The sequence below is a fragment of the Nycticebus coucang genome, chromosome 9 (genome assembly GCF_027406575.1).
Source record: "Nycticebus coucang isolate mNycCou1 chromosome 9, mNycCou1.pri, whole genome shotgun sequence".
Lineage (NCBI taxonomy): Eukaryota > Metazoa > Chordata > Mammalia > Primates > Lorisidae > Nycticebus > Nycticebus coucang.
In genome coordinates this window covers 59,707,119-59,720,321 of record NC_069788.1, presented here as the reverse complement: position 1 = coordinate 59,720,321, position 13,203 = coordinate 59,707,119, and the positions used below count along the sequence as shown (strand labels likewise).

At 41.4% G+C, this 13,203-nt stretch overlaps 1 protein-coding gene across 1 annotated transcript; it reads left to right on the top strand.

Moving 5' to 3' along the window:
* The first annotated feature begins 8,030 nt into the window (after positions 1–8,030).
* On the top strand, positions 8,031–12,782 carry ID4 (inhibitor of DNA binding 4). Its single transcript, XM_053602792.1, has 3 exons — positions 8,031–8,860; positions 9,238–9,296; positions 9,837–12,782. Exons 1-2 carry the CDS (start codon positions 8,420–8,422, stop codon positions 9,280–9,282), a joined length of 486 nt encoding a protein of 161 aa, XP_053458767.1. The 5' UTR covers positions 8,031–8,419; the 3' UTR covers positions 9,283–9,296; positions 9,837–12,782.
* The last annotated feature ends 421 nt before the right edge of the window (positions 12,783–13,203 follow it).

The window sequence follows — 13,203 nt, the reverse complement described above, 5'->3', positions numbered from 1 at the left end:
AGAAGAAAAGAGGAGTTGCAATCTTATTTTCAGATTCATGTGGATTTAAAGCAACTAAAGTCAAAAAAGACAAAGATGGTCACTTTATATTGGTCAAGGGAAAAATACAACAAGAAGATGTTTCAATTCTGAATATTTATGCACCCAGTTTAAATGCTCCCAGATTCTTGAAACAGACCTTACTCAGTCTGAGCAATATGATATCTGATAATACCATAATAACAGGGGACCTTAACACTCCTTTACAGAGCTGGACAGATCCTCTAAACAGAAATTAAACAAAGATATAAGAGATTTAAATGAGACCCTAGAACAACTGTGCTTGATAGACGCATATAGAACACTCCATCCCAAAGATAAAGAATATACATTCTTCTCATCACCCCATGGAACATTCTCCAAAATTGATCATATCCTGGGACACAAAACAAATATCAACAGAATCAAAAGAATTGAAATTTTACCTTGTATCTCCTCAGACCATAAGGCACTAAAGGTGGAACTCAACTGTAACAAAAACGCTTGAACCCACACAAAGGTGTGGAAATTAAACAATCTTCTGTTGAATAACAGATGGGTGAAGGAAGAAATAAAACAGGAAATCATTAACTTCCTTGAGCACAATAACAATGAAGACACAAGCTACCAAAATCTGTGGCATACTGCAAAAGCAGTTTTGAGAGGAAAATTCATCGCTTTAGATGCCTACATTCGAAAAACAGAAAGAGAGCACATCAACAATCTCACAAGAGATCTTATGGAATTGGAAAAAGAAGAACAATCTAAGCCTAAACTCAGTAGAAGAAAAGAAATATCCAAAATCAAATCAGAGATCAATGAAATTGAAAACAAAAGAATCATTCAGAAAATTAATGAAATAAGGAGTTGGTTTTTTTGAAAAAATAAATAAAATAGGTAAACCATTGGCCAGACTAACGAGGAATAGAAAAGTAAAATCTCTAGTAACCTCAATCAGAAATAACAAAGGGGAAATAACAACTGATCCCACAGAGATACAAGAGATCATCTCTGAATACTACCAGAAACTCTATGCCCAGAAATTTGACAATGTGAAGGAAATGGATGATTGTTTGGAATCAAACGCTCTCCCTAGACTCAGCCAGGAAGAAATAGAGCTCCTGAACAGACCAATTTCAAGCACTGAGATCAAAGAAACAATAAAAAAGATTTCAACCAAAAAATGCCCTAGTACAGATGGCTTCACACCAGAATTCTATCAAACCTTCAAGGAAGAGCTTATTCCTGTACTGCAGAAATTATTCCAAAAAATTGAGGAAGAAGGAATCTTCCCCAACACATTCTATGAAGCAAACATCACCCTGATATGAAAACCAGGAAAAGACCCAAACAAAAAGGAGAATTTCAGACCAATCTCACTCTTGCATATAGATGCAAAAATTCTCAACAAAATCCTAGCCAATAGATTACAGCTTATCATCAAAAAAGTCATTCATCATGATCAAGTAGGCTTCATCCCAGGGATGCAAGGCTGGTTTAACATACACAAGTCTATAAACGTTATCCACCATATTAACAGAGGCAAAAATAAAGATCACATGATCCTCTCAATAGATGCAGAAAAAGCATTTGATAAAATCCAGCATCCTTTTCTAATTAGAACACTGAAGAGTATAGGCATAGGTGGCATATTTCTAAAACTGGTTGAAGCTATCTATGACAAACCCACAACTAATATTTTACTGAATGGAGTAAAACTGAAAGCTTTTCCTCTTAGAACTGGAACCAGACAAGGTTGTCCTCTGTCACCTTTACTATTCAACATAGTGCTGGAAGTTCTAGCCAATACAATTAGGCAAGACAAGGAAATAAAGGGAATCCAAATGGGAGCAGAGGAGGTCAAACTCTCCCTCTTTGCTGACGACATGATCTTATACTTAGAGAACCCCAAAGACTCAACCACAAGACTCCTAGAAGTCATCAAAAAATACAGTAATGTTTCAGGATATAAAATCAATGTCCACAAGTCAGTAGCCTTTGTGTACACCAATAACAGTCAAGATGAGAAGCTAATTAAGGACACAACTCCCTTCACCATAGTCTCAAAGAAAATGAAATACCTAGGAATATACCTAACGAAGGAGGTAAAGGACCTCTATAAAGAAAATTATGAAAATCCTCAGAAAGGAAATAGCAGAGGATATTAACAAATGGAAGAACATACTATGCTCATGGATGGGAAGAATCAACATTGTTAAAATGTCTATACTTCCCAAAGCAATCTACCTATTCAATGCCATTCCTATCAAAATACCAACATTGTACTTTCAATGATTCTGCGTTTTGTATGGAAGTGGAAAAAAACCCGTATAGCTAAGGTAGTTCTTAGTAATAAAAATAAAGCTGGAGGCATCAGCATACCAGATTTTAGGCTGTACTACAAAGCCATATTGGTCAAGACAGCATGGTACTGGCACAAAAACAGAGACATAGACACTTGGAATCGAATTAAAAACCAAGAAATGAAACTAACATCTTACAACCACCTAATCTTTGATAAACCAAACAAGAACTTACCTTGGGGGAAATATTCAATAAATGGTGTTGGGAAAACTGGATGTCTACATGTAAAAGACTGAAACTGGACCCACACCTTTCCCCACTCACAAAAATTGATTCAAGATGGATAAAGGACTTAAATTTAAGGCATGAAACAATAAAAATCCTCAAAGAAAGCATAGGAAAAACACTGGAAGACATTGGCCTGGGGAAAGACTTCATGAAGAAGACTGCCATGGCAATCGCAACAACAACAAAAATAAACAAATGGGACTTCATTAAACTGAAAAGCTTCTGTACAGCTAAGGAGACAATAACCAAAGCAGAGAGACAACCTACACAATGGGAAAGGATATTTGCATATTTTCATACAGACAAAAGCTTGATAACTAGGATCTATAGAGAACTCAAATTAATCCACATGAAAAAAGCCAACAATCCCATATATTAATGGGCAAGAGACATGAATAGAACCTTCTCTAAAGATGACAGACGAATGGCTAACAAACACATGAAAAAATGTTCATCATCTCTATATATTAGAGAAATGCAAATCAAAACAACCCTGAGATATCATCTAACCCCAGTGAGAATGGCCCACATCACAAAATCTCAAAACTGCAGATGCTGGCGTGGATGTGGAGAGAAGGGAACACTTGCACACTGCTGGTGGGACTGCAAACTAGTACAACCTTTCTGGAAGGAAGTATGGAGAAACCTCAAAGCACTCAAGCTAGACCTCCCATTTGATCCTGCAATCCCATTACTGGGCATCTACCCAGAAGGAAAGAAATTCTTTTATCATAAGGACACTTGTACTAGACTGTTTATTGCAGCTCAATTTACAATCGCCAAAATGTGGAAACAGCCTAAATGCCCACCAACCCAGGAATGGATTAACAAGCTGTGGTATATGTATACCATGGAATACTATTCAGCTATTAAAAAAAATGGAGACTTTACATCCTTCGTATTAACCTGGATGGACGTGAAAGACATTATTCTTAGTAAAGCATCACAAGAATGGAGAAGCATGAATCCTATGTACTCAATTTTGATATGAGGACAATTAATGACAATTAAGGTTATGGGGGGGAGGAAAAGCAGAAAGAGGGATGGAGGGAGGGGGTGGGGCCTTGGTGTGTGTCACACTTTATGGGGGCAAGACATGATTGCAAGAGGGACTTTACCTAACAATTGCAATCAGTGTAACCTGGCTTATTGTACCCTCAATGAATCCCCAACAACAAAAAATAAAAAAATAAAGAGGAAGAAAAGTAAAAAACAAAAAACAAAACTAACTTTTCCAAAAAAGAATAAAAATTCTAGGAGAAAAATTTTATTACCTTGAGTTATAAAAGATCTCTTAGATAGATACCAAATACCAAAAGCATGATTCATAAAAGAAAAAATTGCTAAATTGGATGTCATCAAAATTAAAAACTTCTGTTCTTAAAAGAGATTATGAAGTGAATGAAAAGGCAAGCCACAGACTGAGAGATATTTGCCAAAAATGAAAATAAATTTTAACGTTGACCATTTATTATGTGCCAAATACTGTTTTAAGAAATTTATACAATTTTGTTATATAGGCCATATGTATATGTGTGTATCTTATAAAACAAACTTTTTATCTTCATTTCAAATAGGAAAGGGACAGGAAGTTAAGAATTCAGCTTAATGATATAAAACTAGTGAGCAAAGAAGCCACAATGGGAGCCCAACTATCTGACTTCAGAGCCTTTGTTCTTTATATCTCCTAAGGTTAAAAAAAAATTTATTTATTTCCATTTTCTGTGTTTAATCTGTCTAAAGAGGGCTTTTTAAAGGTCACCTACTTTTTTTTTTTAAGACAGGGTCTCCCTCTGTTTCCCAGGCTGGAATACAGTGGCATCACAGTTTAGTGTAACCTCAAATTCCTGGGTTCAAGTGATCCTGCTGCCTCAGTCTCCTGAGTAGCTGGGACTACAGGTGTACACCACCAGGAGTAGCTAATTTTTTTTGTAAGGAAAGGAGTCTTACTCTGGTGCTTAAGCTGATCTAGAAGTCCTGGCCTCTAGAGATCCTCCCTCCTTGGCTTCCCAAAGTGCTGGGATACAGGTGTGAGCTACCATGTCCAGCCAAAAGTCATGTATTTCTTATTTAAACAGACTACCTTTTAAAACTCTTGAGGAAAAAAGCATGTTGATGGCTGCATCTGCCCAGCCACATTCGTTATACAATGTCCTCTTCCTATAAGCCTTTTCTAAGACGTAGCAAACCATGAGGTTATCAGTGTTTCCGGGACTGGTATCAGCAATCCAAGGGTAGCGCAAGTAAATTTGTAACACTCAGTGCCTGATAAAACAGCCTTGAGCTTGTATTGCCACATTGCCCGGTTTATTCCTTTAGAGGAAGGGACATTCCTGCTACAGGGTACATAGTGGGTTCTTATGCCCCTTAAGAACGCACGTGGCTCCTTCAGTGATCACTAACATCTACAGCGTGACCAAGACATGGGAACACTCGTGTTTATCTGTGTGTCTGAGCCCACCCACTGTTTCCTTGGAGGCCATGGAAAAAAAAAGTATCAAGTCCTGAAAATGCATTTGGGCTGAATAGTACAATATGCTTTGATACCCTCGCTTCATGTAAACACAGGGTGATTGTGAGTTCAGCAAGGGTCTGATTAGCATGGAGAATGCATCCCAAGAGAGGGCTGCAGACCTCTGTGTCTGGAGAAAGGGTATATACACGGCTCAGGACACCAGGGCTTCCTAGAGATTCTCCTATGAGTGTTGCATTCCAGGCAACTTTGGGGAATCTCTAGTACTTCCGTGGCAAAGGGCTTTGGGCTAGCCCATCTTATTTTTCACAAGTGCAAGTGAAGCTCTTGGATGTAAAGAAAGAGTCACAAGCTAAAAGTTTCTTCTCTGCACAATAGAAATAATGTAACTTATAAGGTTTGTCCAAAATCTGATCATTGCTGAGTAAGCTCTTGTTCTGAACTATTCTTGCTGGGAGTCTTTCACGACTTCAGCGTTGAGGTCACTTAAGTTTATCTATGGCTAAGTACACAAAAACATAAAATTGAGTAGCTTCTAGTGCTCTCTGGTTTTACGGGCCCAAAAGTGCAGGATGATATTCCTTATTCCCTTTGTGTAACAGTTTATGTAGCACTTTAATTCTTTAATGCCTTCATGCCTTCTAACCTTTAAAATAAGGAATACAATAACTGTTTCTACCTCCTTCACCAGCAGGATTTAGGGATCACATTTTTCCTGAATGTTCTTGATAACATGGCACAGGTACTTTTCTTTGAACCTCCCCCCATCCCCCCCACACAAAGTAACTTAGTCTTTCCACTTTAAGCCAGTTGCACAGAGCACCTCCAACAAAACCTAAAACTTAGGCATTTGACACTTGCCACATCCAGGGAATGGTTCTCTGGGACTTAGCAAATTCTAAAAAGATGAATAAGAGCATTCCTCTGTCACATATTTAAAAGAAATTTTAATTTTAATCAAGTCAGGATATGTAAAGATTTAGATGTGAGTGTACCTTGGACATGTATTAGCATAGTTAAATTTGCCTAACAGAGAAAAATCTTGGGTTTTTAATTTGTAAGCACTTTTTAAAACACTAGGAAAGAGAAACCAATGGAACAAAACATCTAACATTTATTCATTTATCATCATCACCTCTGATTGTATAACTCCAAGATAATAGTTTATACTCCCTAGGGCTCCTTCTCCTAACTTTCTATCTAAAACCACAATATTCTCTCCTATGTATTTGCATTAATTTAAGAATATGTATGACTATGCCTGTCTTTAAAAGAAAGTCCTTCTTTCAGTTTTTATAATTCTGATTGTCTTGATAATGTGTATGCAGACCATCTATGTATGCACATAAATGAATGAGAATGTCAGTTGTTTACAATTATTCCAGGCAGTAATATATAAGGATTAGAAAAGGGTTATTACATCTACCTGTGAAATGAGCATTAAATAAAGTCTGCACATGGCTAAACAAAATATATGCTTGGTGCAGGTATTTCAGTCCCGGGAAGGGAGTAGGAAGAAAATGAAGTACATACATAGGACAGGAAAAAATTAAGTTCAAGTCTCTTTCTTGCAATTATCTATGAAAATGAAGGCACCAGTCCATGTCATGTACAAGAAAGAAGAAAATTCTTGGGTTAATTCAGCTCCAAGTGTGGCTAAAGGTGGAAAGGTTTGCAGAGTGAAGTGCTGAAAATTCATTCCCCCACTGACTAAGTTTTATGCTTATTTCTCATCTGAATGGTTCAGTTTTTTTTTTTTGAAGGGTACACACAATGCTCTACCAGAGTTCATTGTACAATTTTGTTTTGAAGAAGGACAGCTTTTCCATTAGAAATCTAAACACAAAAATGCCCCTAATTAATAGGCCTTTTTTGCAGGGTGGGGACCAAGCGGACCCCAGAGAGTGGAAGTGTGAATTTTAATCCTTTGTTGCCAAAGGAGACTCTGGACATTCTCATCACTTTATTTAAAGAGGGGTACGCTGACTAATACGTGAAGCAGTGCATTAATGGCCTAAATTAAGTTACAGGTATGAATTTTACATAAAACGGATTAATATTATATGGTGGAATTTTAAATACTCCACGTCCATGCATTTTTAATCTTTACGTGCTCTAATTTAATGTGCAAGGCAAACGCATTTCTTGAGCCCATTTTTGCATCTAGATGGGTAAAAGAAAATCAATAAAACCCCACCACCACGTTTCTGTTTTATTGATATCGCTTTTCTCCCTGAATTCGATTTGGTATTCTTTTCCTTTTTTTTTTTTTTTAATACTTTTGCTAAGCTTCCGCGTTATTAAAAAAAAAAAAAAAAACGGAAAGGCTACACATTCCATTCTGTCATTATGGTTTCCGCAAATGTGAAAAGGCGAATAATAAAACAGAGGAAGGAAATAAAGGACAGAAGAAACGTGCCTTATTGAGCAGTGCGTCTGTCTTAAGGCACTGGACTTCTAGGGATGGAGGGATGGGTGGCGGAGGGTCCCTGGGCGCCGCGCTATTAGAAGTGGCAGGGCCCAGCGCTCCCTCGGCAGCCTAGGCGGGAAGGGGGGAGCGAATTCCAGCCGCACATTCCCGCAGTTCTTCACAGGAACTTCTCTCTTTTCCCCTCCCTCGGGCACACACCAGCCTGGCCCGACTCCCACCCAGCTCTCTTTTCTCAGAACCCCTACCCCCAGCGTTGACGGAACGGAGTGCCTTTCCCATTGGTCCGAGCGTCCTTCCCTGAGGTAGCACTGCTCTCCTGATTGGCTGGCCACTCCCGACCCCCGCCCACTCCTCCACTCGGGTTGCCCAGCTCCCCGCCTCTCAGCGGCGCCCGAAGCCCGCCCTCGCCTCCTCCCTCCGCGCACCCGCTCGCGCGCCCAGCCGGACTCCGCTGGCTAGCGCTGCGACCTGGCCCCGCCCCCGAACGCGCGGCTCTATAAATACAGCTGCGCGGCGGGCTGGGCCAGACCGTAGTGGAGGAGGCGCGGCTGTGAGTAATACCAGAGTGCGGAGATCTCCGGCTAGGGGAGCTCGGCGGCGCCGCGCTCAGTCGGACCTCCGAAGGGAGTGACTAGGGGACCCGGGTGGGCTACTTTTCTGGTGTTTTTTTTTTTAATTTTTCTTGCCTTTAGTTCGGGCCGACGGTCGCCCGCTGAGCAGAGATCCCCTCGCAAACCCAGAGTGACCCTCCCGTCAACTGTTGGGCTCCGGATCGCTGGGAGCATCGCAGTGCCCCGAGCGCGCCAGGCAAGAAGGAAAAGGAAGCCGAGCGGGCCGCGGGCGACCTTTCCTGCCTCCTTAGCTCGCCCAGCGGGTCCGCTCGCGCAGGACACAGGGCGCGCGCGATGAAGGCGGTGAGCCCGGTGCGCCCCTCGGGCCGCAAGGCGCCGTCGGGCTGCGGCGGCGGCGAGCTGGCGCTGCGTTGCCTGGCGGAGCACGGCCACAGCCTGGGCGGCTCGGCGGCCGCGGCGGCGGCGGCGGCGGCAGCGCGCTGCAAGGCGGCCGAGGCGGCGGCAGACGAACCGGCGCTGTGTCTGCAGTGCGATATGAACGACTGCTACAGCCGCCTGCGGAAGCTGGTGCCCACCATCCCACCGAACAAGAAAGTCAGCAAAGTGGAGATCCTGCAGCACGTTATCGACTACATCCTGGACCTGCAGCTGGCCCTGGAGACGCACCCAGCTCTGCTGAGGCAGCCACCGCCGCCCGCGCCGCCGCACCACCCGGCCGGGACCTGTCCGGCGGCGCCGCCGCGGACCCCGCTCACGGCGCTCAACACCGACCCGGTGAGAGGCTGGCGCCGGCTAGGGGCGGGCGCCGCGCGGGTCGGGGGCGGTAGCGGGGTGACCGGACCCGGAGCTCACCCTCCTCCGGGCGGGGGCCGGCCAAGAATGACAGCCCCCCCCCTTCTTCCCTGGGCGACCCGGGCAGCCGGTGGCCGGTAGGGCTCCGCCAGTGCGGGCGAGAGAACACGCAGGGCGGGACTCCGGACTATGCGCATCCCGGGCTGTCAACTCGAGCCGAGCCCGGAGGGCCCCCCAGGCTACCAAGTGGCGTGGGGGCGTTGGCGCTCTAGCCTGGTGCCTGAGGACGAACCCGGGACCGTGACTAGTGCGTTGTTTGCGCTGCTAACCTTTGCCTTGGTGTTCGGTTGCTGTTCCAGGCCGGCGCGGTGAACAAGCAGGGCGACAGCATTCTGTGCCGCTGAGCCGCGCTGTCCAGGTGAGCGCGCATTTCCCGTCTCGGGTGGCGGGTTGCCAGTGCCGGGGGCTTCCGCTGCCAGGCTCCGCGGTGAGGGCAAACTCCCGAGGAAACAGACATGGTCTCTATCCCTGCCACACAAATCGCAAGTGAACCCACACTTCACTTTAGAACTCGGGTTCACTCTCAGTGGTGACTAATCGGCTCTGGTCCCCGCCGCCCCCGTTTCTCCCCTGGTGACAAGTGGGCTCTTCCGACCCTCCCTAACCGGAGAGAGAGGGCACTTCGTGGGCGTGGGAGCTGCCCTGTTGTTCCCCGGTGCAGTCTGACACCCACAGGGGGAGACGCGGCCAGGGTCCCGGGAGGGGGTCTCCTCTCCCAGCTTCCTGGGGACGCGCAGCTGCCGGCTCGGCGCGGAGCCTGGCCGCGGGCTCCGGTGTTGTCTGACCTGGTGGTTTGTTTTGGGTTGTTGATCAAGCGTGTCTTGAGTTTGGTCGGTGGCGCCAGTTAGTCTGCAGCGAGAAGGTTCACACACCCCCTCTATTCATTCCTCTTCCACAGGTGTGCGGCAGCCTGAGCCCGAGCCAGGAGCACTAGAGAGGGAGGGGGAAGAGCAGAAGTTAGAGAAAAAGCCACCGGAGGAAAGGAAAAAACATCAACAAATCTAGAAACGTTTTCATTCGTCATTCCAAGAGAGAGAGGAAAGAAAAATACAACCTTCATCCTTTTTTTTTTTGCACGTTCGTGAACATTCTGCATACATACTGTCTTTTGTCTCTTCATTTATAACTGCTGTGAATTGTACATTTCTGTGTTTTTTGGAGGTGCAGTTAAACTTTGAAGCTTACGTGTGACAGAACTGATGACTAGAAGATCAAGGGTAGATCAGACTGTAGAAGCCTACGTTGTGACCAAGGGGCTCAATTTTTGTTTTGAAGCTTTACTAATATAACAGAGCATTGTAGATATTTTTTTTTTTACATCTATTGTTTAAAATAGATGATTATAACGGGGCAGGGAACTTTCTTTTCCCTGCAAGAATGTTACATATTGTATAGATAACTGAGTGACATTTCATACCATGTATATATAGAGATGTTCTATAAGTGTGAGAAAGTATATGCTTTAATAGACTACTGTAATTATAAGATTTTTAATTAAATATTTTTTTGTAAATATTATGTGTGTGTTTTTTTAATCTATGGGAATATTTCTTTTGGAAAATTATTTTTCAGCTCAATTGAAGAGCTCTTGATATCTTGAATGTCTTTTCTGTTTGGCCTGGTTTTTAATTTTTGTTTTGCCCACTGTTATAGACTCGGAAGTAACAGTTATAGCTAGTGGTCTTGCATGATTGCATGAGATGTTTAATCACAAAATAAACTTGTTCTGAGTCCATTCAAATGTGTTTTCTTTAACTTAGATTGAAATCTTTGTATTTGAAGCATACATGTTGAAAATATACCTGATCAGTTCTTAAGTACAGGGTTTTATAGTGTAATACATAAAGAGTGTTCTGGTTTTTGACTGAGGTCAAAATGGATTCTAATGATACTGCTTGTGGGATGAGGAAAGGCTTGGATCCTAAAGGCGTTTATGAAATCCATTGTTCTATCAAAGTGAAAAAAATTGCTTATCACTCTTCATTTTACACTAAAGCTTAATGTCACTAAGTTTCATGTCTGTACAGATTATTTAAATCATAGAAATGAAAAATGTTCTCTGCTTGCTACCAAAGGACAAACTCTTGGATATGAACACTTTTCTGCTTTCCTTCCTCCAAAGAATATTAATAGGCAACAGTGGGAAAAAAATAAAAAGGCATAATGGAAAATCCTTCAAGCAGGGATAAAAGTCGATCTTCAAACATTAACTTAAGTAGACCAAAAATTCTGATGACTGCATCTAGATTATTTTTTTATAAAAATGATTTTCACTATAGCTATGTTAGTTACCGCTAAGCTACTGTCCAATCTCTTGTGATGTGTAACTTTTACATGTGAATATTAAAGTAGATTTATCTGTCTTGTACTGTGATTTCTGGTTTCATTTCTTTAAAACCTTATACTTAACTTTTTTTTACTCTCCTTATATAAGGTAACATTTTCTAGGTTAGATAGGACTGCCAGGGTTTGTGAACATTATGCATTTAATGTGATGGGTACTTTACATACAACTTAGGTGGAATTTTTAGAGCAAAAGAATTAAGTAGGATTTAATTGGGTGCTTTGTAAATAGTCAACTGTGTGTAAATCTGTTTGATTTTTTAAGGGAAAGGATTTGTTTCAGATTATACGAGAATAAAAGTATTAAAGACCCAAGGGACTTTTTATGAGGTCTAATTCAAATATTTATATGAATATGAAATTCCACAGTCCATAGTACTTGAAGTGGCAATGTCTGAACAGAAATGAACAAAATTAATGCTAGTAGGTTAAAATCAAAAGGCTTAAAAATCTGTCCCATTCCCAGCATGTTATCCCCTTAGCTCTGATATTTTACTGGTCTTGGATATTTTAGGAATTTGGTATATTTGATGTTGAACCTTACAAAGTCAAAGGACTCCTTGTTTAGATGAGGTTTGTTTTTATTTTTGATATTACTCATTCTTGTCACACATCAAGAAGAAAACACTAGAACACTGCTGGAATTCCAAATCTGAAGAATTCTTACGATTGCATTCTTTGTTATTAAAAAGGGCACAATTCTTCCTTTCTATTTGGCAGTTTAATTTCAGTAAGAAGCATGTCACATGTGCGCTGCTGGTTAGAATTATGCATCTGTCATGCCTGACTGCTGAGCCCTACCTAAGCCTGTGGACACAGTTTTAAACCTTTCACTGGTGGACTATGAACTTCAAAACAAATGGATATTTTTAGGTTTTGGAGATAGAGTTTGCTCCTTAGTTAAATTTATTTGGGGGGCATTAAAAACTAAAAGAACAGTGTTAACAGATACTACATTTCAGAGAGTTGGCATTTTCCCCTTGGCGACTGAAGCAGCATTTGATGTCTTTAAAGAAATAAAGTCATTGTTTTTTAAAAAATAATATGCAGTTGTACAAGATGCTACATTCCACTAAAATGTTGGCTAGCAACCAGATGACAAAAATATTTTGAATCTTTATCTGGGTAGTTCTAATTACTCAGATATTTAGTTTAGCAAAGAAAAATATCCTGACCTCTCATTTAATTCAGAGACTTTTTGTTGTACAGGCATAACCAAAGAGTAAGACTCGTTTAAAATCCTCAAAGGAAAAAAAGTATCCTACACAGTGGATGTTATTTCTAAGGTTATTATGAAATGTTAACACCTCAGAAATCTCATGTTAAAGAGAGAAAAAAAAACCTTTTAATTTCAAAGAACTAATACACTTTGATATTGTATAAATCTTACTCATTTATTGTCAAGCTTTAACTGCATTTTTAGAACTTTAAAAAATTTTGACCCCACAAATCTATTGTATTAGATGTCGTCTATAACAATAAATCTTCACTGAGAAAAAGGTTCTGAAGTTTGTGGTTTTTAATTGACTTTTACTGAGTTATGCAATTTTTCATTATCAAGAATGGGTCTCTTGATGGATCACCTCAATTATTTACAGTGTTTTCTTACCATGTGATGAAAATGGTGATATGAATGGAAACAAAATCTGGTTTGAATGCTGGGGAAAGCTTTTCTACTCTTTAGTGCCTGCTAAGAAATGAAGCAATATTCTAAAAGAAGGCAGCAGGATGATGTCCAGGGAAAACTAGATTTAAAAAACAATGCAGACAGAAAGAAATTATTTCATAGTAGTACAGAGCCAAATAAGACTGGCTCTGCCTTTCTAACTGCTGTACTTGAATTATACATACGTTAATCAGCTCAGATAGCTCCTGGGTTTCAACAGGGCCAAACATCAAACCCTCTAGGTTCCTGAAGAAGG

Bases quoted from the DNA above. Each gene is read 5' to 3' on its own strand.
- ID4 (XM_053602792.1), top strand. From the start codon at position 8,420: ATGAAGGCGGTGAGCCCGGTGCGCCCCTCGGGCCGCAAGGCGCCGTCG. The intron at 8,861-9,237 runs GTGAGAGGCTGG...TTGCTGTTCCAG, and splicing joins CGGCGCTCAACACCGACCCG to GCCGGCGCGGTGAACAAGCA.